Source organism: Pseudorasbora parva, chromosome 3, assembly GCF_024679245.1.
Source record: "Pseudorasbora parva isolate DD20220531a chromosome 3, ASM2467924v1, whole genome shotgun sequence".
Taxonomy (NCBI): domain Eukaryota; kingdom Metazoa; phylum Chordata; class Actinopteri; order Cypriniformes; family Gobionidae; genus Pseudorasbora; species Pseudorasbora parva.
This window is the reverse complement of record NC_090174.1, coordinates 39103759-39129505: the sequence shown is the minus strand read 5'-3', so window position 1 is coordinate 39129505 and position 25747 is coordinate 39103759. Positions and strand designations below refer to the sequence as shown.

Here is a 25747-nt window from a genome sequence, read left to right as displayed (position 1 = left end):
TCACTGACTGACTGAAGGACTGACTGAAGGACTGACTCACTGACTGACTGAAGGACTGACTCACTGACTGACTGAAGGACTGACTGAAGGACTGACTCACTGACTGACTGAAGGACTGACTGAAGGACTGACTCACTGACTGACTGAAGGACTGACTGAAGGACTGACTCACTGACTGACTGAAGGACTGACTGAAGGACTGACTCACTGACTGACTGAAGGACTGACTGACTGACTGAAGGACTGACTGACTGACTGACGGACTGACTGAAGGACTGACTCACTGACTGACTGAAGGACTGACTGAAGGACTGACTGATTGACTGACGGACTGACTGAAGGACTGACTCACTGACTGACTGAAGGACTGACTGATTGACTGAAGGACTGACTGAAGGACTGTGAAGGTCAGTGAGTCAGTCAGTCAGTCCTTCCGTCAGTCAGTCAGTCAGTCAGTCAGTCAGCACGGTTAAATGGCCAGATGGAATGATAGGTTTACACAGCATGTGTGTTATTTGTGTGTGTGTGTATCTTCAGGTGGACCCTTGGGTGACTCAGGATTGTACAGACCCTATGCCTTTAGAAGAGGAGCACTGTACTGTGGTAGAAGTCACTGAAGAGGAGGTGCAGAACTCGGTGAAGTTTGTTCCTAGTCTGTCTGCTGTGGTAAGTGAAACAGAGAAAGAACAAGGGTTTCTATGTGTAAAAAACTAGCTGCTGAACTATAGTTACATGAACACACACATGCCAAATGTGTTTAGTGCATCGTACTGCTGCCATTGAATAGACGAGTAAGAAGGTTAAGACTCAATTGATTTCAACCAAACAATGAAACCTCACCATATGTCAGACTGACCCTGCTTCTGAACTGTCAGCTTTTCCTTGATTACTTTCCTGGAATTAGTCCTTCTCTGCATCATCATTTCACTTAATGCAAAGTGTATTTTTAGCTGACCGCTGTTTTTTCCCCTCTATTTTCTGCATGCCCTGGTCCATATTCTCTTAATTTGTACAGTAAGTTAAATCTAGTTTCCCCCTCTTTCCTGTGATGCTGTAGATATTGGTGAAAGCCATGTTAAGGAAGCGTTCCTTTGGGAATCCATTTGAGTGTCCCAGCAGAAGAGAAGAGAGATCCATGTCTGCACCAGGCAGTCTTCTCATGTAAGTGTTCCAAACTTACAAACTACGACAACCGATGACCAACTGGAAACCATAGTAATATAGCTGCACAAATACTAATGACTCTCCTTTTCCCCACAAGCCTTTTGTAAGAGGCTGAAATATTTTCTGCATTGCATCCCTTTCATTCTTTGCTTTTTTCACTCTCACATTCAAGGTCACAGCATGATATTTCAGACGTCATGTCTGTCTATTTGAACAGGAAGGTGCGCTAATAGTCACCCATTACTTCTCCTGCCGCCAACATACGTTTCCATAGTAGCATGATTCAGTCGTTTTTTTTTTGCAGTAGCATTCAAAGCTCTAGGACTTGATGTTTTAACTATTAATGTCTGGAACTTTTTTCTCTTTATTGCACTGAGGAGACAGCTGACTCCTTAATCAATGGCAGCTCCTGGCCGTATGCTTTTTATTCTAATTTTGAACATATCAGACAACATTTTTGACAGAATTCTAATGTCCTTGCATTATTCAGCCTGGGTGGCACTCTAATGATGATTGAAATACTTCTTAGACCATCTTATTGCCTCTGAATGTTGTTTTACAAAGTCATGTCTATTCTAAGAACAAACACTGTAGAGCTGGCGAGGGCTCATGCGCCCGCTGCCCAGCTTAGTATCATGATACATGCCTGCCGAAGCCATAGTTAAATTATATCCTGCTCACTTTACGACTTAAAATTTAAAATATTTGTTGTAGAATGCTGAACACATTTACAATTTATTATTAATTACTAGTAATTACTAGACTAGTTAATCCCAGCCTGATCTGCCAGCGATTTGATTTTGCCCTGCAACTCAGTCTGGAAACCTGTACATTCATTTTTACTGCTTCTGTTAGACTTTTGCGGGAACCAATCACAGACTGGCTTTTTTCACCTAGCAAGTTATTGGTGGGTTTAACACGACGACAGATAGAGAAACGATGGGTTGTTGCCCGTTGATCACGCCTCTTGTGGTCTGATTGGTTGAAGGACTATCCAATTACGTACAGAGTCATTTAAATAATGTTCGCTGATCACGCCTCTTGTGCAGTAGAAAATACAGAGCAGACTCCCCAGACCAATGTTCAAACTTAAATTGAGCTTGGTCTGGTGATAGCCAGACAATTTAATTACGTGTTTGGATGAATATTTGCCTTTACAAATGAGTATGAACATTGTTATTTTTATTTATTTGTTATAAATATGGACATTTATAGTTAAACATGTATATTTCATTTTGCCATTTTCAGCATTTATGTACGATAACACATATACGAGTTATAAAAGTCACAGCTACTGGATGTTGTTTGCTCCATCTTTCCTTTGACAGTTATCCTCAAAGGCTTTTTGCGGTTAATGTATCTGCCCACTAGACTGACAGTAAGTGTCTCCATGAAGTCATCTCTGTCCCCACTCTGCTGCGTTTCCCACATTAGAGGGGGTTTGTTCAAGGACAGCAGAATGTTCTCTCACTCTTCCTCTCTGTGTGCTGTCTGTTAGATGCCTGTCAGAATCAGCAGAGGGTTGCTCTCTGTCTTCTGAATGCCCTGGATCAATACAAACAATCTGGTTATCTCTGTATGCATCCCAGATAGACCAAAATCAGCCTTGCGAATATTTTAATGCAGTGCTGAATGCTCTCTGTTATAGGTTGTATTGCTTTGTTTGTTTGTTTTTTGTTAGTTTTTTCCATCTGTGCCATATGCAGTTATATTTTGTACAATCAAAACTGAAAGGTCATTTGATTGTCTGTAAACAAATTATTTGCTTGTTTGGTCTGGCCTGTCTGTGTTGGCAAAGGTGCAATCTGATTTGGAATGAGCTGGATCAATACAGTGACTCAGCAGACCGGTGACTTCATTTGCAAGAGGCAGTTGATTGTGTTTTCATTTACCTCTATAATTTTTTTATTAGCCATTTGTCAGCTAGTTTTCCCCTCTGAGTAATAGCATTTCTGATGAAGTGGATAAAAAGCAGCAGCGCCCCCGGTTGGTAGAAAGATATCATCGTAATTTTTTTTAAAGCCCATCCCTTCCTTTAAATCTCCAACTGTCAGGGGTTTCCATTTGCATGTCATCCATAATTCAGTGTCAGGTTGAATACACTACCTCCCGCACGGTTAATAACCTTTTTCATCTCAACACACACTTACAGTACATACCGAACACACACACTCCCTCCCTTCATGAAGCATTCTTCTGCAATCATTACTCTGTGGTGGCAACACGTAATTTCTTGTAAAACACATGAATATTGCACTAATTAAGAGTATTCTATTGACATTGTATTCTATTGTAATATTGACACTTTAATAACCTGTTTTAGCATGAGCACATTATAAAATCGGTCAGGGATTTTTTTTTAATTTTTTTTTTTTATCTGCCAATACTGGATATAAACTTGCTAAAGTATTCGGCCAACCTTGAACTTTGCGACCTTTTGCCACATTTCAGGCTTCAAACATAATGATATGAAACTTAATTTTTTTGTGAAGAATCAACAAGTGGGACACAATCATGAAGTGGAACGAAATTTATTGGATATTTCAAACTTTTTTAACAAATCAAAAACTGAAAAATTTGGCGTGCAAAATGATTCGGCCCCCTTAAGTTAATACTTTGTAGCGCCACCTTTTGCTGTGATTACAGCTGTAAGTCGCTTGGGGTATGTCTCTATCAGTTTTGCACATCGAGAGACTGAAATGTTTGCCCATTCCTCCTTGCAGAACAGCTCGAGCTCAGTGAGGTTGGATGGAGAGTGTTTGTGAACAGCAGTTTTCAGTTCTTTCCACAGATTCTCGATTGGATTCAGGTCTGGACTTTGACTTGGCCATTCTAACACCTCGATATGTTTATTTTTGAACCATTCCATTGTAGATTTTGCTTTATGTTTTGGATCATTGTCTTGTTGGGAGACAAATCTCCGTCCCAGTCTCAGGTCTTTTGCAGACTCCATCAGGTTTTCTTCCAGAATGGTCCTGTATTTGGCTCCATCCATCTTCCCTTCAAATTTAACCATCTTCCCTGTCCCTGCTGAAGAAAAGCAGGCCCAAACCATGATGCTGCCACCACCATGTTTGACAGTGGGGATGGTGTGTTCAGGGTGATGAGCTGTGTTGCTTTTACGCCAATCATAACGTTTTCCATTGTTGCCAAAAGTTCAATTTTTGTTTCATCTGACCGGAGCACCTTCTTCCACATGTTTGGTGTGTCTCCCAGGTGGCTTGTGGCAAACTTTAAACAACTTTTTATGGATATCTTTAAGAAATGGCTTTCTTCTTGCCACTCTACCGGAAAGGCCAGATTTGTGCAGTATACGACTGATTGTTGTCCTATGGACAGAGTCTCCCACCTCAGCTGTAGATCTCTGCAGTTCATCCAGAGTGATCATGGGCCTCTTGGCTGCATCTCTGATCAGTCTTCTCCTTGTATGAGCTGAAAGTTTAGAGGGACGGCCAGGTCTTGGTAGATTTGCAGTGGTCTGATACTCCTTCCATTTCAATATTATTGCTTTCACAGTGCTCCTTGGGATGTTTAAAGCTTGGGAAATCTTTTTGTATCCAAATCCGGCTTTAAACTTCTCCACAACAGTATCTCGGACCTGCCTGGTGTGTTCCTTGTTCTTCATGATGCTCTCTGCGCTTTAAACGGACCTCTGAGACTATCACAGTGCAGGTGCATTTATATGGAGACTTGATTACACACAGGTGGATTCTATTTATCATCATTAGTCATTTAGGTCAACATTGGATCATTCAGAGATCCTCACTGAACTTCTGGAGAGATTTTGCTGCACTGAAAGTAAAGGGGCCGAATAATTTGGCACACCCAATTTTTCAGTTTTTGATTTGTTAAAAAAGTTTGAAATATCCAATAAATTTCATTCCACTTCATGATTGTGTCCCACTTCCCAGGATAACACACACGTCTCCTTCCAATAAAAATAATGGCTATAGTGTGGTGGATGGGATATACAAACCTACCAAGTGCCATCATTTTGGAATGACATATCGCGAGAGGAAAATAATACGGTTTTTCGCAAATCTGTAATGGAAACGCAGCTACTGAGGCACTAACAGACTTTTTCGGAATTTTTGGGAGCAGATTGGAGCTTTAGCTTTAATTTCTACATTTCCAACTGTTTATTTCACACCAACATAATTAATTGTTCTGCATCTGTGAGAGTGTGGGCGGGCTTTTGTTATCGCGGGTTGGGCTTGGCCCCTTAGCTCTAGTGAAAGGAACTCTTAATGTGTCATCATGCCAAGACATTTTGGACAATTTCATGCTCTCAGCTTTGTGGGAACAACTTGGGGATGGCCATTTCCTGTTCCAACCAGTGCACAAAACAAGGTCTATAAAGACATGGATGAGCGAGTTTAGTGTAGAGGAACTTAACTGGCCTGCACAGAGTCCTGAGTCCTGATCTAGAGCTTTACTGCGAGCAAGGACTTCTCCAACATCAGTGCCTGACCTTACAAATGCGCTATTAGAAGAATTGTAAAGAAAATTCTGATAAACACACTAAACCGTGTGGAAAGCCTTCCCAGAAGTGTGGGCCAACTTCATATTAAACCCTACGGATTAAGAATGAGATGTCATTAAAGTTCATGTGCATGTAAAGGCAGGCATCCCAAAACCTTTTGGCAATATAGTGTGTAGTGTATATATACTCTTTATATGTATATACTTGCATACATACATACACACAATACAAAATAGTATACAATTTAAATATCTTCCATTTATCATCCATTTAACATCAGAATAATTATAAGCTTTTGCCAGCCTATTGTTCTCTATTTGTGCTGGATAGCAACGCCCCACTACTCCACAGCTATATATTACACTAAACATGTTTATTTGTTGTCATTTTGTTGCATTGTGCCACATTTAGCTTTCTGTGTAAAAGTTGTCGCTTCAGGCCTGGTTAGGACACGCTATAACGCTATACACATCACTGTCTAGAAGCATGGGGAAAGAAATTGCCATATCACTACACATTTGTTGGATGTGATAAAAATGTGGCTGCACATTATTACATTTCAGGACCTTTTTTTCTGGCCTCCAGCACCTTTTAAATTAGCTCTCACAGAGTGCAGGTTGAGTGTGGGTAACCTATTCTTATGCTCATGAAGCCCAGACTAGAGTTATTTGATAATTTCCTGTTGGTGTTTGTCAAATACAGGGGTTAAATGCTGTTTCTTCTGGACAAATATGCTTGGCATTTGATGAGTTTTTTGATAAGAATCTGGCACATGCATATCTCTTCAGCAGTTGATGCTAATGCAGTCCATTTCCCTAAATTGACTTTTATCGCAGAACTCGACATGTAGTCTAATGTCGACTATTAATGTAACTGGCATTCTGAACCTCAATAACTTACTGTAGTCTCTATAATGACCTGGTTCCTGCTGCTCATCTTCACATGAAACCGCTGACGCTCTCCTCCTCCTCCTCCTCCTCCTCCTCCTCCTCCTCCTCCTCCTCCTCCTCCTCCTCCTCCTCTCTCTCTCTCTCTCTCTCTCTCTCTCTCTCTGCTGCAGGGACTCTTGGCCGTTCCGGCCCTCTTTTAAACTCCAGCCCTCGTTAAGGTAACTCATTGTGACAGGTGGTCATTGTCATTTGTCACTCAAGCCTTGTGTCAGATTCCCTGCCCTTCTACATGTATTCCCACGGGTCAGTGAAAGATTCATACATCAGCCTCCATCCTGTCCTTGTGTGGCATTTCTCTTGCTTCATGGCAGTGAAAGTGTTTGAAAGCCAGTGAAACTTGCCATGTTGTGGTCTTTCATTGAATCCCACTATGTACGTTCCTCTGTGTACAGTTGTGTCTGTTGCAGAGAACCTTCCCATGTTCATCATCTGTGTTTCCTCCAAGATTGTTTGTCGATGTGCTAGTTTTCAGTGTTTAATACTTTATAGATTCAACCACAGGTCTACAGATGTATCACACCTGTTAAATGCATCATGTAGATTTTTTATTTTATTGTATAAAGGGACAATATACTGAAGATTTTTTTCTCTGTTTATTTTAAAGGGGAAATAAATACTGACTTCTCAGAATTGCGCAATTCTGACTTTATAACACGCAATTGCAAGATATAAAGTCAGACTTGTGAGCTATACACAAAATTCTGAGGAAAATCATTTTTTGCCTTAGAATTGTACTTTATAAATCACAACTATGACTTTATGACCCGCAACTCTGAGAAAAAGATTAAAGCATCTGTGGTTATATGGGTCTGAATAATCTGTATAGTGCACCAGACTTTATAGACTGTTGATAATCAAAGACTGGCTTTTCAAGATCAACTACTGGATGAAAGCATGGAACATTTAGATAAAGATTCACATCTCTCTGTTTTTTTTCTCTCTCAGAAAGGGGAGCAGTGGAGAGGCTGGTAGAGAAGTCGAGCTCGAGGACTTGCATGAGGACGAACCACCCACCTCTTGAGTGTCTCCATAGATCCCAAAGCCTTCCTCATTGTCTGCGCTTCTCCATTTAGACACTTCCAACCCTTCGAGCAGATGACGATCATGACCCAAACCGCTACACTACACTCAGTTTCTGCCGACTTGAGGCTCACCTTGACATTGAACTGGATTCTGCTATTGCTTGTCATCATTCAGGCTTTTCACTTTTTTTCAGTCTTGCACAAGAATCACTTTCCTTGCTTTTAAGTCCACTGTAGTAAATGTTCTCAGAAAACCTTACCTTGGTATTCCGGCGGAAAATCATACTTCGCGCAGTTTGGATCTTTTCACCTTTGTTCCCGGCTAAACAAGTATATTTTGGATGGAATCTACACTGGGCCAGGTTTGTTTGAAAGACTAAGCTTTCTAGCGCAAAATACTACAGCATTTACAAAATATGCTAATATTAACTTGGTACAGCACCTCATAAAGCTAAAGACAGTGATGGCAATGATGCAGTGTGCTGCCATCGTAACGTTTATACGTGTGTAAAATAATAGCTTTGGTGTCTTGCCATTTTGTATATGTCAATGTGCAATTCTTAACCCTATCATGGCATGCCTGAAATATGGCCTTTTCCATATTATGGTGTTTCCATATCTCTGTTGCTTTCCAATTCTTTCATACTATCAAAATGTTCTTATTTCATTCAGATACGAAGTATAACCAGACACACACACACAGTGTTGTAGTGTGAATCAAAGGGGCTTATGTAACTACTAGACACTAAAAGAGCTCTTCATGTAAAAATGTCTGCACGTTCAGTCAATTCTAGCGAACAGGGCTTTCTCACAAAACGTACAGCGTTTGGTGTTAGCATTATCTAGAACAGGGCTTTTTCTCCGTGTTTGTGAATGTCAGAAATCCCACATTTGGACCGCACCGGATGCAGGGCTCTCGTGTCGCAGCGCTTTGTTTCTGCAGGAACAGAATGTGTCATTGTTTACCGAGTCTTCACATTCCAAAAGGCCTATTTGTCAGTCAGCAATGCTAACGGGGGCTCAAACTCACATGCAAACATGCCACCGAGGCGAGCAAGTGTTCACTGATGCGGAAGCAGAGGGAGTCACTTTCACTCAAAACAGACAAGCCAATTGAGGGAAGGATCTGAATATGGTGTTTAGCTGTTGACTGAGAGTGAACTGCCATTCAATGTCATCACGGTCCCTCTTGGCCTGTATTAACTCCATCCAAAACAAAACGCCCTTGTTTACATCGGATCGTCTGCCAGGCGAACCAATCATCCCGTTTTTCAGCCATGTATTGAAAGTACAAAGGGATTCTCAGTGGACAACCATTGTAAATGCACATTGGCGATCGAGATATTTAATTATGAGCACAGATCACTCATATTAATTAGATTTTCATTGTGAAATCCTCATTGAGCATGTTTTAGTTTTAAAAGGACAGTTCACCCAAACATTTTAGTTATCATTTACTAAAGGTCTGTTCATTCAGACCGGCAAAGATTCTGTCCAAAATATGACCGGCAAATATTCTGTTCAATTTTCTACAATTTGTCTCTTCAGACCAGTGTGTTAAAAAAATGCAGGAAGCTGATGTCCCCACCATAACAGACCGCCGTACAGTTCATTCAAGAACGTTGAGCAACTTTACTGCAACACTGGTGCTGGGAACATCACATTTGTTTTGAAAAATCCAACTTTTAGTTGATCCTAGCTAATTGTCACAGATGTAAACACCATGGCTTTCGGCATCATGGTGGCTTTATTTCCAGGCGAATCGTTAAAGAAGGTGACAGAAGTCTCCCGGAAATCAGATGAAGCTGAGACTATGTGCAAACTTTCTGACACAAAAATCGATTCTTCTTCTGGTATTTATTGTCGTCAAGCAAAATAGTCTGTTCATGATCGCCACCAAGTCATCATTTTATATAACAGCAGCAGCTCTGGGCATGTGACCAAAAGCACAAATCTTTTTGGTTGTCCGGTTTTCTTCGCACTGCAATGGAAGAGAGTTTAGAAACCCTCGATGGCATGCAAATGTCTGTGTAGGTTTGAACAGACTCATTTACTGTAGTTTGTTCAAATTAAAATGTTAATTGCACCAAATATTAATCTTAATGTGAACATGACTTTATCTTTATATCAATCCAAACATGTATGACTTTATTGTATTTTTTTATGAAACCCGAAAGGAGTTATTTAGCAGAATGTCCAGGCTGCTTGTTTCTCATATAATAAAAAGTGGATGAGAAACACTGTGGTCACCATTCACTGTCATTAGATACATTTACATGGACATTTTTTGTTTCAAAAGGAATTAAATAATTCTGACTGATGAATCTGAATATATTGTTTACATGATCGCTAAAAAAGTGATCTGGTTGGTGCGCGTGTTTACAGTAGCCTATATCTCCCTATATCAAGCTTCTAATCAGAGTTGATCTTTTGAAACACTTTACAGACAATTAGCAGAAGGAAACATTTATATTGACACAACGATTTCTGAAATTTCTGCGTCATACGTCATGCATATTACATCGTTACACATGTATAGAATGGTCCAGTTTCGGTTTTCAATCAACCAAATGTTTACATTTCCTATTGAACGGATTTTAAAAAGGTTTAAACCACTCCTTACAATCCAAATGAAATTTTAGTCGGATTTGGCCAGTTCATTCCAATTGACGTGATTTACATGCGATTTTTACTTTTATTTTTTTATTCTGACTGTGCTACTAGTCTGATTACAAAAAGGGTCCATGCAGATTTTGAGGTGAACTGTCCCTTTAATTCCTTTCAAGAAAAATAAAACTGGACTCAATTAGGTCATCTGCAAATTATTTCTATTAAGCAGCAAGTGCTTAGTGGAAACCTTTAACCAACGTCAGTCATTCAGATGACTCATTATTGCTTGTATGAAGACAGACTGATAAACTGCAGTGAACCGCTTTCATTATATTCTCACTAATATCCTGTGCAGATGGTGGTCCCTTTTTTTTGTGTGTGACTCCTACACATTCTTCCCTTGTTCTCTCTCTCTCTTCCCCCATCTCTCTATGGCCCTCTCTTATGCACACACTACTTCTAGATTGGTTCTTGCCCATACCATTTTCTCTTTAAACTGAATTACACAAGAAAAATCATTTTCAGTGCCAAACGACCAGTCTTTTTTGGTCTGTTTGTATAGAGTTTTTGATTCAGGCATTAAATGGAGTCTCATTTCTGTTGTGTATTAAGATTCTGTAATATGTGGTACTCAGGGTCTGGACACTGCTATTCTGGGAATACAGAAAAAATGGAGTAGCATATTCTGTAAATTCATTGAATGGTTTTAAAGGACCCCACTTCTTCTCTTATATGTGCAGTCGCATTTGTCCATTCTGTCTTAAATGTGCAGTAGTCTTGTCTGTTACTTCTTGATGTATGCTATGCACCTGTTTGTGTCTTGATGTGCGGCATGTCTCTTAACTTGCTATAACCTTTACAAACCTCTCTAGGTTCACTATTCCTTTTGATATCTATGTGAGACGAAACAAATAATGTGTAAAACCCCTTTAAATTGTTTCCTGCAGGACTTTTGTATGAGCTAAACATATGCAGCAAAATGCCATACCTCTGTCTGAACAATCAACTCAAGTGTGAAGGATTTTTCCTTTTCCGGGTTTCAGCTCATGTGCAATAGATGAGGTTTGATCATTTGTCTACCCACATTTATAAAGGTTTCTGTTGTTTGACACTCGTTTGAGTCTGTGAAGGAAGTGAGAGAAAAGTGGCCATTTTGATGCACTTTGAAGCTGCAAAAGGTCCTTGCTATCAAAGCTTTTTTAATTCCCCTTTCTTACAAATGTTGATTCAAATGTATATCAGAATTGATTTATGTATAAATCGTAGAACGCGGTCTCGCTCACATACCTGCAGTTTGAACTGCCCAGTTATTCGTGTCAGAGTGCCTGATATTGCTGGTTATTTATAGACGTCTGTATTCTGCTGCATTGATCTGAATGTAACTATTACACACAAAAAAATCTAAGAAAATAGACAAATAAGAGCATGGCCCGAAAAAGCACTGAATGCGACTTTTACTATGTAAATATGTACCAAACCATATAAAGATGCTATTTTTTGCATGCTTTTTGTACACATAGACATAATCAAAGACAATAAAGATATCACAGGTGACTGGTTCCTTTTTTACACACATGTTTTATTATTGCTGTTTATGATAAATTGAGCATGTGTATATGTATAACAGCACTTTTACACATAAAACCAAACAATCCTTCTTGGTGCTGTCTGATTATGAAAAATGTAAATGTATATATATATTTTTTTAATAAAATCTTGGTAGTCATTGTTGCAAAATAAATCCAGACAGAGTTAAACGGGATACCAGTGCAAAGTGGAGGGTGTTTTGTATAATCCTGAAAGGATTTTATTTTAATTTTATTAAAATTATTTCTTATATCAAAAGAAAGAAACTGGATGTCCAGAAATGCTGAACTCTACCTGATCAATCTGTCTGTTGTTGTTGTGTTTTTTTTTTTTTGTTTTTTTGTTTTTCAGCAATGACTGCACAACTACTTTACAAACAAATAAATATATGGGCACAAAATATTGATACTTTTACAGACGAAACATGTGCACAGCTAAGAAACAGATTTTCTGAATGAGCAGGTAATGAATAGGTCAAATCGCAAATCGTTATTCAGAAATATTTGACCATTGAATGCTGCGATTGACCAATCAAAATCAAGTAGTCCAGAGAGCTGTGTAGAAATAATGATAACAAGATATGCTTTTGATGCTGAGTATCCTATGTCTCTTGGTTCAGTGTCTCGAATGAGATAAAGTAAAAACTAAAGGCCTAACCATTATCCAGTCTTGTACAGCAGGGTAGATTCAGCCTTGGATCTAAAGCTTAATTCACAAACAAATCAGACTGCGTCACAATTGGAAATAAAAATCTGTACAAAACACCTGTCATAAAATAACTGTTTTAATGCGATTCAGTATCACGATTTGTATATGGGTGACATATATATAGGTCCTTCAAAAATTTGCATATTGTGATAAAGTTCATTATTTTCCATAATGTAATGATAAAAATTAAACTTTCATATATTTTAGATCCATTGCACACCAACTGAAATATTTCAGGTCTTTTATTGTTTTAATACTGATGATTTTGACATACAGCTCATGAAAACCCAAAATTCCTGTCTCAAAAAATTAGCATATCATGAAAAGGTTCTCTAAACATGCTATTAACCTAATCATCTGAATCAACTAATTAACTCTAAACACCTGCAAAAGATTCCTGAGGCTTTTAAAAACTCCCAGCCTGGTTCATTACTCAAAACCGCAATCATGGGTAGGACCGCCGACCCGACTCTGTCCAGAAGGCCATCATTGACACCCTCAAGCGAGAGGTTAAGACACTGAAAGAAATTTCTGAACGAATAGGCTGTTCCCAGAGTGCTGTATCAAGGCACCTCAGTGGGAAGTCTATGGGAAGGAAAAAGTGTGGCAAAAAACGCTGCACAACGAGATTAATTGTGAGGAAGTCTGAAATCTGAGGAAGATTGTGGAGAAGGACCGATTCCAGACCTTGGGGGACCTGCGGAAGCAGTGGACTGAGTCTGGAGTAGAAACATCCAGAGCCACCGTGCACAGCTGTGTGCAGGAAATGGGCTACAGGTGCCGCATTCCCCAGGTCAAGCCACTTTTGAACCAGAAACAGCGGCAGAAACGCCTGACTTGGGCTACAGAGAAGCAGCACTGGACTGTTGCTCAAATTTTGCATGTCCTTCGGAAATCAAGGTGCCAGAGTCTGGAGGAAGACTGGGGAGAAGGAAATGCCAAAATGCCTGAAGTCCAGTGTCAAGTACCCACAGTCAGTGATGGTCTGGGGTGCCATGTCAGCTGCTGGTGTTGGTCCACTGTGTTTTATCAAGGGCAGGGTCAATGCAGCTAGCTATCAGGAGATTTTGGAGCACTTCATGCTTCCATCTGCTGAAAAGCTTTATGGAGATGAAGATTTTGTTTTTCAGCACGACCTGGCACCTGCTCACAGTGCCAAAACCACTGGTAAATGGTTTACTGACCATGGTATACTGTGCTCAATTGGCCTGCCAACTCTCCTGACCTGAACCCCATAGAGAATCTGTGGGATATTGTGAAGAGAAAGTTGAGAGACGCAAGACACAACACTCTGGATGAGCTTAAGGCCGCTATCGAAGCATCCTGGGCCTCCATAACACCTCAGCAGTGCCACAGGCTGATCGCCTCCATGCCACGCCGTCATTTCTGCAAAAGGATTCCTGACCAAGTATTGAGTGCATAACTGAACATAATTATTTTAAGGTTGACCTTATTTTAAATTAAAAACACTTTTCTTTTATTGGTCGGATGAAATATGCTAATTTTTTGAGATAGGAATTTTGGGTTTTCATGAGCTGTATGCCAAAATCATCAGTATTAAAACAATAAAAGACCTGAAATATTTCAGTTGGTGTGCAGTGAATCTAAAATACATGAAAGTATAATTGCTAATTGTCTGAAAATTTTTATCATTACATTATGGAAAAAAATGACCTTTTATCACAATATGCTAATTTTTTGAGAAGGACCTGTAGAGTTTGTGACCCTGTTTGTAATAAATAAATAAAAAATAATTTTTAAACTGCCAAAAACTCTGTAAAGACCTCATCAAATTGTGTTTCTTTAGGCCTACCACCCTGAGCCTCGCCAAAACACAACCAGTGGAGATTAGCAGTGTCTTAAATAAAGACAGTGGTTGAATGTTTTCTCAGTAGTCTGGTAAAGACATGTAATTTAGAAAGGAAAAGTGATGTTTGACAGTTCTATGCTCCAGCTTTGAGGTGGTGGTGTTGTTTTTTTCAGTGCAGTAGGCTAGTCAGTCGTCATGGCAGCCGTCTTGACTTCACTCCTGTGCACAGCGAAGGACTGAATCACTGTGACCACAACAAAAATGGAAAAGTTGTTTATGGAGATATGCTATAATATTAGAGAGATCTGCGGTTGAATGATTTGAATGGTATGTTACCTTCGGTAGTTCTTTTTCTATCTGTGATGGGGGCAAGGTTGGCTTCTGTGGAGGCGAAAATGCATATCTGTGATAATTTCTCCTGCTCTTATCAATCACAATGTTTTTTTCCTTTATTCTGCTAGAGTGGGAGTCCTGCTGGTTACGTGCCCTCACTTTCTTTTCTCAATAAGAGACAAGTTTGGTCAAATTGCTGTGTTGCTACGGTAACTATCACTGCAGAGATATCTACAGGAGGCCGTGGTGTTGCATGCATGGACTTGAATGTAATAGTTTCGCTTACTGCCCACGTGCAAAAGTAAGATAGTTGCTGACGCATGTGTAGTTATACTTTTCTACTCTCTTACTTCTCTCTCTTTCTCTCTCTCTCTCTCTCTCTCTCTCTCTCTCTCTCTCTCTCTCTCTCTCTCTCTCTCTCTCTCTCTCTCTCTCTCTCTCTCTCTCTCTCTCTCTCTCTCTCTCTCTCTCACACACACACACACACACACACACACACACACACACTCTCCTTCAGTTCAAGCGAAGCGTGCTTTGTATACCATATGAGGACATTTGAATTATGCGCATCCTGGTTGTTTTTATAATGATAGTACAGGAATGTAGCTTGATGTAAATGTTTGGAAACAGCACTGCATCTGCATCCGCTCAAGTAACAATTCTTTGATGTCATCTAACTATGTGCCTCTGCTGCCATCTAGTGTAGGGCCTATGGGTAATGAACTAGCATTAGCAACCAGCAACTACTGAATCTATCCATGAAAAACTCATGAAGTTGAGCATGAAGTTACTACACACCAGCAATCACAAAGGCAGGATCCTGTTTAATACATTTTTAAAATTAAGTCAATACTCACCTCTTCCTGTAATTCTGTATGCTTAAATTTCATGTTTTTGTAGTAATCTCTCTTTGGAAGTAAATATAGAAGGAGCACATCACACACGACGGTGGCCTTAAACAAATTAGAACAAATATTAATTCAGTGAATTTATAGTTATGATATTGACTGTAATGTTACAAGACATTTCTGTTCCAAATCTTTCTGCTTTTTTTAACTTTATTTTCATAAAGGAATCCTGAACAAAAACCTTGCCTCAAAAACATTAAGCACCCTAACATTTTTCAACACTGATACGAAATGGTTGAGAATATTAGAATGATTTCTGAGGGATCTTGTGACACTGAAGACTGAAGTAATGGCAATTGAAAATTCAGCTTTGCCCTCATAGGATATTATATATATATATATATATATATATATATATATATATATATATATATATATATATATATATATATATACAAAACTTTTTATTATTATTGTAACAATATTTATTGTAACTTTTACTGTATTTTTGATCACATAAATGCAGCCTTGGTTAGTATAAGAGACTTATTTTAACAATTCAAAAATGAAAATTCTGTCATTAATTACTCACCCTCAGGCCGTTCCAGACCCATAAGACATCAGTTCATCTTCGGAACACAAATGAAGATATTTCTGTTGAAATCCGATGGCTCTTATTGACACCAATGTCATTTCCTCTCTCAAGACCCATAAAAGACACTAAAGACGTCGTTACAAAGCCCATCTCACTACAGTGGCTCTACAATCATTTTGAAGTGACAAGAATAGTTTTTATGCGCAAAAACCCCCCTAAATAACGACTTGTATGGTGATGGCCGATTTCAATACACTGCTTTTCTCGTCACTTCATAAAATGATTGTAGAGCCTCTGTAGTGAGATGGGCTTTGTAGTGATGTCTTTAGTGCCTTTATGGGTCTTGAGAGAGGAAATGACATTGGTGTCAATGAAGGCCTTTCTGAGCCATCGGATTTCAACAAAAATATCTTCATTTGTGTTCTGAAGATAAACAAAAGTCTCATGGGTGTCAAACGATACGAGGGTAAATCATTCAGTTATCTCCTTGATTACTTTGAACAGTGGTATTCAAAAGAGGGAATCTGTGGAAAGTAATGGAGGTGTAATGATAGTGTATTTTCTGTGAGACTCACCACTCCAAAGATTCCTACTCCTGAGCCTATGGCCGTCAGCGTTGGGATAATATCAAATTTCCCTGCCTGCAACGACAAGTGTAAACACAAATTAAAATGCGCATGTGCTGTAATTTTTTTGTAAATAATCCATAAGGAATATATGCTTACCCGTCCATGAACAATGATGTCTATCCGTACACCAAACACCTTCATTAGATTTCTCTTCTCCACTTTATTCTCCACATAATATTTAGCAAATCTGACACAGTCAGGAGCACATAATAGAGAATCCAGACTTTAATAAGATATTAAGAAATTCTTCAAAACCATTTGAATTCATTATTTTAGAGATCTCTTCAAAGTTCAGGCATATGAATAATACAGTACAGAAGGGTTGACCTTTTCCCAGTTTAGCTGTAATTTTACTTTTAAGGGGACAAGGGAACATGAATGTAATCTGAGATTATGCCGTGAAAATTCTGAGTCTCTTTTACAGTATTGCTTCCAAAACGTTTGTTGTTTCCACAAGGCCTTTTAAAGGGGGATAAACTTTCTTACCAACCTGAAATTGTATCCTAAAGATGGTTTCTCTCCTTTGTCATTTTTCCCTGTTCCGTAAAGACCATAGAATTCATACTTTGGTTTGCAGTGCCTGAGATTCAGGTCCAGATTACAGTCCCAGTCAACGAGGACTCCTACAGCACCACCCTAACACATAACAGGAAATATCATGATGATTATCATCTTCATCATTCTTCTCCAGTCACTACTACAATAACACTCTTGTGAACTTTTAATAAATAATAATTTATTTAATAAATAAATAAATAATGAAATTTGCATTTTCAAGACATAGGTTCCTTGGGAATTTCCCACATGTTTTTAAATTATTGTTATAATTGTTGTTGCTGCTATTGTTATTATTATAGAAGCTTGTTTACGCCTTTTAAGTCGCCTTTCTTCAAGTTTTGTTGAGCACAGACCTTCTGGCCAATTCACACTGCAATGACAGATGCCGAGCAACATTGACAGCCCTTTGTCAGATTTTATCAGATCTGTGTATTAATCTGTATTATTAATCCTATCGGCATCTGTTGGTGTTGTTTTTGCTGATTAAACATTTTCACATTCTGTAATGATTGTTTTTGTTAGACGTCAGTGAAGTGTGAATTGGCCTTTATTTTACTCATCACCTTCAAAGTTCGCCAACAACTTGACATCATGAAAAATTGTATAATTCAATACCAGCCTTTTGGATTAAAAAAGATTCTGGTAACCTGACGAGAATGTTATGAATGTAAGTGGATATGTCTGAATGTTTGTGTAAAGCATGCATTTTCTGGAAAGCTGCTTTGAAACTATATTCATTGTGAAAAACGCTGTGTGTGTGTGTGTGTGTGTGTGTGTGTGTGTGTGTGTGTGTGTGTGTGTGTGTGTGTGTGTGTGTGTGTGTGTGTGTGTGTGTGTCTGTGTGTGTGTGTGTGTGTGTGTGTGTGTGTGTGTGTGTGTGTGTGTGTGTGTGTCACAAATGTGTATAATGACATGGGTATGACATAGGTATTACAAGGAGATAGTGAAATATGAGGACATTTTCCATGTCCCCACTTTTCAAATGGCTTCTAAATCAATCAGGATGAGTTTTTTTTTTTTTTTTTTGAGAAAGTAAAAATGCAGAATGTTTCCTGTGAAGGGTAGATTTAGGGGCAGAGGCGGTGTAGGGGGATAGAAAAAATGGTCTGTACAGTATAAAAACCATATATATATATATATATATATATATATATATATATATATATATATATATATATATATATATATATATAGTGTGTGTGTGTGTGTGTGTGTGTGTGTGTGTGTGTGTGTGTGTGTGTGTGTGTGTGTATGTGTGTGTGTGTGTACCTGGTAATCCCTACGTTATGGGGACAAAATGTCCCCACAAATATGGCAATATCCGAAATCCTTGTCCTTGTGGGGACATTTTTAGGTCCCCATGAGGAAAACATCTTATAAATCACACATAGGGAGTTTTTTTGAGAAAGTAAAAATGCAGAATGTTTCCTGTGATGGGCAGGTTTAGGGGCAGGGGCAGTGTAAGGGGATAGGATGTACAGTTTGTACAGTATGAAATCCATTACGCCTATGGAAAGTCCCCATAAAACATGGAAACACGACATGTGCGTGTGTGTGTGTGTGTGTGTGTGTGTGTGTGTGTGTGTGTGTGTGTGTGTGTGTGTGTGTGTGTGTGTGTGTGTGTGTGTGTGTGTGTGTGTGTGTGTGTGTGTGTGTGTGTGTGTGTGTGTGTGTGTGTGTGTGTGTGTGTGTGTGTGTTTCAGGTAAACCCTAATCTATGGGGGCAATAAAATGTCAATATCCAAAATGTTTGACCATGAAAATAACAGATAATAAATCACATCACAATCAAGTGATGTTTTTTGAAAATGCAAAAATGAAGTTTCCTTTGATGGGTAGTGTTAGGGGATAGAATATACAGTTTGTACATTATAAAAATCATGCCAATGGAAATTCCTCATAATTAATTCCTCATTAAACCGTGTGTGCATGCATGTGTGCGTCTATTTTACAAAAAAAATGATGAGAAAAACCTACCACACGAGCTATCTCAGAGAAATTTAACGCGGAGCGCTCAACAATGTCTCCTAATCTGAAGATGGGACACTGGGGATCTGTCTTGGGGTGATACAAACAACTATTGATGTAATTCTGGTCCACAGTCTCCACCAAGTTACTCCTAGAGAAAGAAAAAGTGTGAGGAGAACATTCATCCAGTAGACAAAATTGATAGATAAAACATTTGAAACCTAGCCTTTAATAATATGTAAAAAAAAAAAAAAAAAAAATACATATTGTACAAAATTTGTTGTTTATTGCAAATTCACTAAAATCATTATTTTTGTGGGAGAGACAACAAAACTTTTAGCTGAAGTATAGCATCTTAATTTTAGCTTTGGTTTACATTAACATTGTATTGTATTTTTGTTCAATACTGTATGCATTTTCTTTTTCCTTTTTCCTCACAAAAGTTAATTTGATGTCAAACAATACATGCAGGCTTCCTATATACAGTACCTGCATTGAACCCTCTGTTAAAGACACCTGGTTTATAGGAAAGGCACTTTCAAAATAGGCTTTTCTAAGTTAAAAGTTTCCTTTTGATTTCATATGAGATTTAAAAATCACTTTAAATGCTTTGAATTGATTTGTTAGGAGTTGCCAATATACCACAAGGAACATTAACAGTTTGGAAAAGAAAGCATTTACCTTACTACATTAAACTGGGGAAAGGTAATGGAGTTTTTGATGAACAGTGTGTAGTTTTCTGCTGTCTGCAGAATTGGAGGGCTGAGGGACAAAACACAGTTAAATGGATCAGACTGTGAGGTGATTCTAATACAATTTGTCACATGCTCCGGTTATAAACAAACATATGTTTAAGGCAACTGTCACATTTAGTTTGATTTGTTTGTTCCCAAGATTTCTACATAGACACAAAGTACAGGCCATTCAGAAATTTTGAGTGTTTGCATTTAAATAAGAACTGCACATAATGTATAAACTGCACATACTGCAAAAAATGTTCATAATATAATAATTTTCTGAAAAACTTTGTTTTACAGTGGCCTTGTTACATATTTTACATGTACTTACTAATAACAGTAAATTATGCATAGTCACATGCAACTAACAACCTCAAGCAAACCCTAATCCTACCCTAACCCTATAGTAAGTACATGTAGTTATTAAATGTTACTCAGTGCTTAAAGGGGGGGTGAAACACTCAGTTTCAGTCAGTGTCATGTCAATCTTGAGTACCTACAGAGTAGCATTGCATCCTGCATATCTCCGAAAAGTCTTTATTTTTTTTATAATTATATAAGAAAGATGCGCTGTTCCGAGTCTTTCCGAAAAAAGCCGAGCGGGTGGGGGCGTGTCGTGTGAGCGGAGCTAAATAATGACGTGTGCAGCAGCGCGCTGTGTGTTGAGTCGAGTGCGTCGTAAAGCTGTGTCATCCCTAACAGCGGGAAAAAAACTTTATTCAAAATAAAAATATGGCTTTTAATCAGATACAGCCATACATCTATGATCCGGAATCAGACCCAGAGGCTGCAGTTGAACAGGAGCAGCAGCAAAAACGACTAGAGCAGGACGTCTCTATGTGGTACAAGTTATACACTAACTATATAATATGCTTAGCGGCTTGTGTTATTTACATATTTATACTTGAATTATATCGTCGTATTTTTGTCTTTGAAGGTGTACATGTGGGAAGTGCAGTTGTGCACGTGTGTTTGTGTGTTTACGCGTGGTTTGTGTAGACAGTAAGCGGACTGGTTTTGCACAGCAGGCTAGTTAATGTTTACATAGAAAGACAGGGAATAGTAGCGCATTTGAATGAAGAAGCGCGCTTATTTAGTTCAACATATTTCCCCCCTCTTTGTGTATTGTTGTTTGGAGTGCTTTTACAATACACAAACATAAAGTTACACATATAGTGGCCAGCTAAACAAATGTACACGCACTACACATCGCATGCTCCATTGATCAATTAACTATACGTGATCATGTTTGGGCTACTTGATGAGCATAGGCAAAAACACAGACATTTGAAGCAGTCTTACTCACCGCCTGCGGTTCTAACGTTGGGACCTTTATCGTTGGGACTGCTCCATCCTTCAGCATAAGGCGATTGGAAAAGCCGGCGTCAAGCTGGGCCTTGTTTATGAAACAGTCGGCACCGAAATGCAGCGAACAGATATAAACATTCGCGCAACTCAGTTGCTGATCCGGAAAAGCAAATTACATCCACTGTTGCCTTAACGCGGGGGTTTTGGGGATTCTGTGCAGGACTGTCTTGGTCTGGTAACCAAAAACGCACTTTTTTGGTGACATTGTTATGTGCACATCACCTGTTTAGCATCCTACAAGCCAGCGCTTTGATGGGCGTAGCCTGTTACTTTCGCTCTCTCCCTCTCTCTCTCTCACGCGCTTCCGGTAGAATTGTCCGTAAGGCCCATACAAGGAAATTCCGCCCCCGTTAACGTCAAGGGGACGCATGATCTCAAAAAACTTGCCGAAACTTATGACTAACCGGAAGTAGTATTTTTGACAAAGAAATACTCCCATCAAACGTCCACCTTAACTTTTGAAACTTTGTCCATGTTTAGTATGGGATTCCAAGTCTTTAACAGTGTAAAAAGATCAGTATGCATGAAACAGCATTTCACCCCCCCTAATTATTATTATCAAAAAATGCCACATTTAAAGGTGTAGTAAGCAATACCTGAGAATCATTGTTGAACACAGTTGATATTTAAAATCAACACAAACAAACACACCCTTCTTTTCTCCATCCCCAAAATGCACAAACACGCAATAATTGGGTCTCTTTATCATAGCAGAAGCGAAGCAAAATAAAGCTTCACGAATGAACGACAAGTAAGAACAAAAAATGAACATGCAGTATGAGTATACAGTTGGCTGTTATAAATCGCTTACTGCAGCTTTAAGGAAAAAATCAAATTCTGTCAAAGTTGTGCCACATTGATTTTTACAAGTTACTGTTTGTCTCCCCGATGTGATAGATCCAATTAATAAGCAATGATAAAATAAGCATCCATACTCTGGTATTTGACGGTCATCTTCAATAGGACACCAGGAGTAGACCTCACAAGTACTGGTGCTGTTGACACACTTGCCCGTCATGTGCCCTGAGAGAGACCATAATGTCGTGAGGGAAGATTTGTGACTTGGCAAGATTTGGATTGGATCCAAACAGACTGAAACAAGAGCTTGTTCAAAACATAATCTTGTGCTGCAAAGAGGGTTGGCAAAGTATATCAATGAATCCAAAAGTCTGTTTTCCCTTGAGAAAATGCTTCGATTTTGTATTTGTTTTTTTTTTTGTTTTTTTTAGATAGACAGATATTTATCTGGGTGATACACATCTATTCCTGTTAGTGCATGACTGTGAGATTTCAGTGAGGGGCAGCCATGACTTTGATGTTCCTAAATTAACTTTTCTCTGAATGAATGGGGATGATGGATGATTCCATCAGTCCAGCTTTTTCAGGAATGCTTTTATCAGATTGCAGTTGGTCATATGTTTGTAATTTTAGTGTGACTCTTTTTACACTGCCAGGAACATTTACATTCAAACACTGAACTTGCTTTGGTGGCATAGCATTCACAAACCTTTTGTCAAGGATTAAATACACATAACATCAAATACAAATCAAAGACATAATGATACAATTAGCATGAAATGAAATGCAGTCTAAAGCATGGCATAAGCGTTAAAAGTTGGTTGTTTGTTTAAAAAAAAAAAAACGTCTGTGAATTTTACCCTGAGTTCACAGAGTCAGTTTGTAACAGGATTTATAGCAAGTGTGAGGTTTATGCCAGTTGCCCACGACTGAAAGTCAGGGAACTTTAAACTACTGCAGTTTGAGTCTTCTGTTTGTCTTCAAATGCACGTGAAACATAGTCAATCTTTGAGTATTTGTGTGGCCCACATAGAGCTCAGGATATCAGTCAATAATATGGGTTTGATTGCATTTTTTCTTAAATCAGCTTTTTCCCAATCATATTGATAATGATAAGCAACAAGATTCAATTAACATGAATTGATTTTTTGTTTGGGTAGCAGTGGTATAATAGCATCGGTAGAATATGGCTTCTGAAAACGTTTTAAAACTGGATCCTAGAAAAAAAGCCAAAATAATATAATTAATGGAAAGTATGCCTTTAATCCAGTTTGTTTTGTATCTTAAACATGTTGCTGCTGCTACTATTCAATTAAAGCTACACTGTGTGATATTTTTCCCCATCTAGCGGTAAAAAGGTATATGACCATCTGAATAATAATTTCTGATCCTCTCAATTCTGATTTTGTATGACCTCCTACGGTGGCCGATTTAGTCCAAGATTAACATGGCAATCCCCCTCCCAACATTTGACACGGTGCCATTGAGTGTTAAAACGCAAAAGGCGAAGCTTGAATTTACGGGTATGTCCCTCTTTGGCTAATGTACTTTCAAGATGGAGGGGCAACATGGCGACCAGCATTCAAACCCCTCACCCGTATGTATTTTCAGTAGCATATTATAAACTTACGAGAATACTTTATTACTTGAAAGAAGTAAATATACATTAATGAGCACATATATTTTTGAAAGTAAAAGATAAAGTGTTTTTTTTAGCTAAGAATAAACTAAAAAAGTTACACAGTGTAGCTTTAAAATTGGCAAGGTTCTAAAGACACTGCTACACTCTAAAAAATATTGGGGTTAAAACAACCCAAGTTGGGTTGAAAATGGACAAACCCAGCAATTTGTTTTAAGCAAACATTTAACCCAATCACTGGGTTAAAACAACCCATTCGCTGAGTTAAAACAACCTAGTTGCTCGGTTTGTCCATTTTCAAGCATTTGTTTGAGTGTAGACACACCAAATGAACTGAATCTGGATTAGAGGCCTGTGGAACTCTGGGAAATACAGACACCCGAGATCAAAGGGTAAAATTCATCAAAGATGTGAAAAGCTAAGAAACAAACCTTGGAGCAAGAAAGCAAAGCATGTTAGTCATGAATGTTAGTGACTTACGGAGATGATGGTATGGCTGAAGAGCAGGTTTGTCAGTTAGAAGGGCGAGAGTTCATTAGGCCCCCGTTCCGAGTAAAACAGAAACCAAATGCCTACATGCAAGTGCATTTATTTCCTTACCCCATGATTTGAATTTTGCGGTACATATCTTAGACCACTGGTGCACTGATTGAGTTACCAGTCAATGTCAAAGGGATTATACAATGCCCATAAGAAGACATTTAATAAGCGAGTTCCTGCCCCCGGCTGCTGTTAGTGATGTGATGTTAGTCGGATGCGCTGGTGCCTTCTGTCGGAACAATTAAATGGTTAGAACTTTACCATTTCCCGTACGTTTGAATTTGCCCTCATCGCAGTCTGTGTCCGAGGTGCACTTGTTCCTGTTCTTCCCATCTGGCAGCTGAAACACACACACATGATGAGAAATGCACTTTGTTGCCTATTAGTGTTTAATTAAGCCCAAATTTGCTTGCTTGAAAATATAAAAATTTGAGATACAAACAAGATATGATGAGACAAAATAACCACAAAACCTAATTCTTGAGACTTATTTGTTTAAGCAAAGCTAGGGCGATAAAGTCAAATAGAGATTCAAGTGAAAGACAAATAAGACTGAGGTAAACCGAGAGTATGATTAGATGGTAGACAGGATGTCAAAAAGGAAAGTACAAACAGATCGGAACATCAAACAGATTATGTGTGTGGTTGCCAAGTTCAGCAGGAGTTTCTTTCAATCAACCACACGGTAGCAAAAAATAAAATCTATACCTTGTGTATTAAAGACTTAATTGACTACATTAAGTGCTGAAATGCATTGAGATGCAATCACCTCACTTAAATGTATATGTTGTAAAAAATAAAAATAATAATATCATAATAAGTGTCAAATACCATTACACACTTATCAATTTGGCTTCTGCTTTAGAAAAACACTTGAGAATTTTTTGTGTATGTTAACGGATTACAGCTTTCACACTGCATGCGGATGTGTTCCATCAGTCCGTTCCAGGTGCGGTGCGTCTGCAGCAGTGCAGCAATCGTTTCCTTACCGAGTCTTTGCTACTGTCACATGCCTGTCCTGTCTTGTTTGCACATGTGGGTTTTATGTTGAGCATGTGCTCCTGTCATTGTCGGATCCCTCCCCCTTGTTATCTGATTATTGGTTAATTTTCCCCCACCTGTGTTCCCTGATTCCCTGCTTGATTTGTTCTCTTTATAAGCTCCTTGTGTTTTTCAGTCTTTGTCGGATCGTTTCCATGTCTACGTCTCCCGTCTTCCCCGTGATTCCTTTCTGGTATGTTTAAGTTGTGTTCTGTTATTTCTAGTTTTTTTGTTTTGTATTTATGTTTCTTTTTAAAAATAAATCATTCATTTCTGAGTCCTGTACTTGAGTCCTCGTACTTTAGTTTTCTTTAAGTTTCATGTGACATAACGATCCATGTGGCATCTTCCTATTCCCA

The 25747-nt window shown here is 38.7% G+C and overlaps 2 protein-coding genes across 7 annotated transcripts in view; one reads left to right on the top strand and one right to left on the bottom strand.

Annotated features, from left to right (window-relative positions):
* camkk1a (calcium/calmodulin-dependent protein kinase kinase 1, alpha a) overlaps positions 1-11800 on the top strand; it is a 96104-nt gene extending 84304 nt beyond the window's left edge. For 4 of the 5 annotated variants that reach the window (XM_067438776.1, XM_067438774.1, XM_067438777.1 and 1 more), the window contains 4 exons: positions 538-666; positions 1058-1161; positions 6708-6755; positions 7543-11800. In XM_067438776.1, the coding sequence (XP_067294877.1) occupies positions 538-666; positions 1058-1161; positions 6708-6755; positions 7543-7618 (357 nt within the window). In that variant the 3' untranslated portion in view covers positions 7619-11800. The remainder of the gene's footprint in view (positions 1-537; positions 667-1057; positions 1162-6707; positions 6756-7542) is intronic. The other variant, XM_067438778.1, reaches the window with a different exon arrangement.
* A 2370-nt stretch (positions 11801-14170) lies between these two features.
* The window catches only part of p2rx1 (purinergic receptor P2X, ligand-gated ion channel, 1), a 29574-nt gene continuing 17997 nt past the window's right edge, over positions 14171-25747 (bottom strand). Inside the window, exons 4-13 of one of the 2 annotated variants that reach the window (XM_067438772.1) lie at positions 24609-24687; positions 22306-22393; positions 19947-20027; positions 19275-19416; positions 17230-17375; positions 16836-16926; positions 16686-16751; positions 15525-15620; positions 14671-14715; positions 14171-14578 (exon numbers count right to left, since the gene is read on the bottom strand). In XM_067438772.1, coding sequence (XP_067294873.1) covers positions 14576-14578; positions 14671-14715; positions 15525-15620; positions 16686-16751; positions 16836-16926; positions 17230-17375; positions 19275-19416; positions 19947-20027; positions 22306-22393; positions 24609-24687 — 837 coding nt within the window. In that variant the 3' untranslated portion in view covers positions 14171-14575. The remainder of the gene's footprint in view (positions 14579-14670; positions 14716-15524; positions 15621-16685; positions 16752-16835; positions 16927-17229; positions 17376-19274; positions 19417-19946; positions 20028-22305; positions 22394-24608; positions 24688-25747) is intronic. The other variant, XM_067438773.1, reaches the window with a different exon arrangement.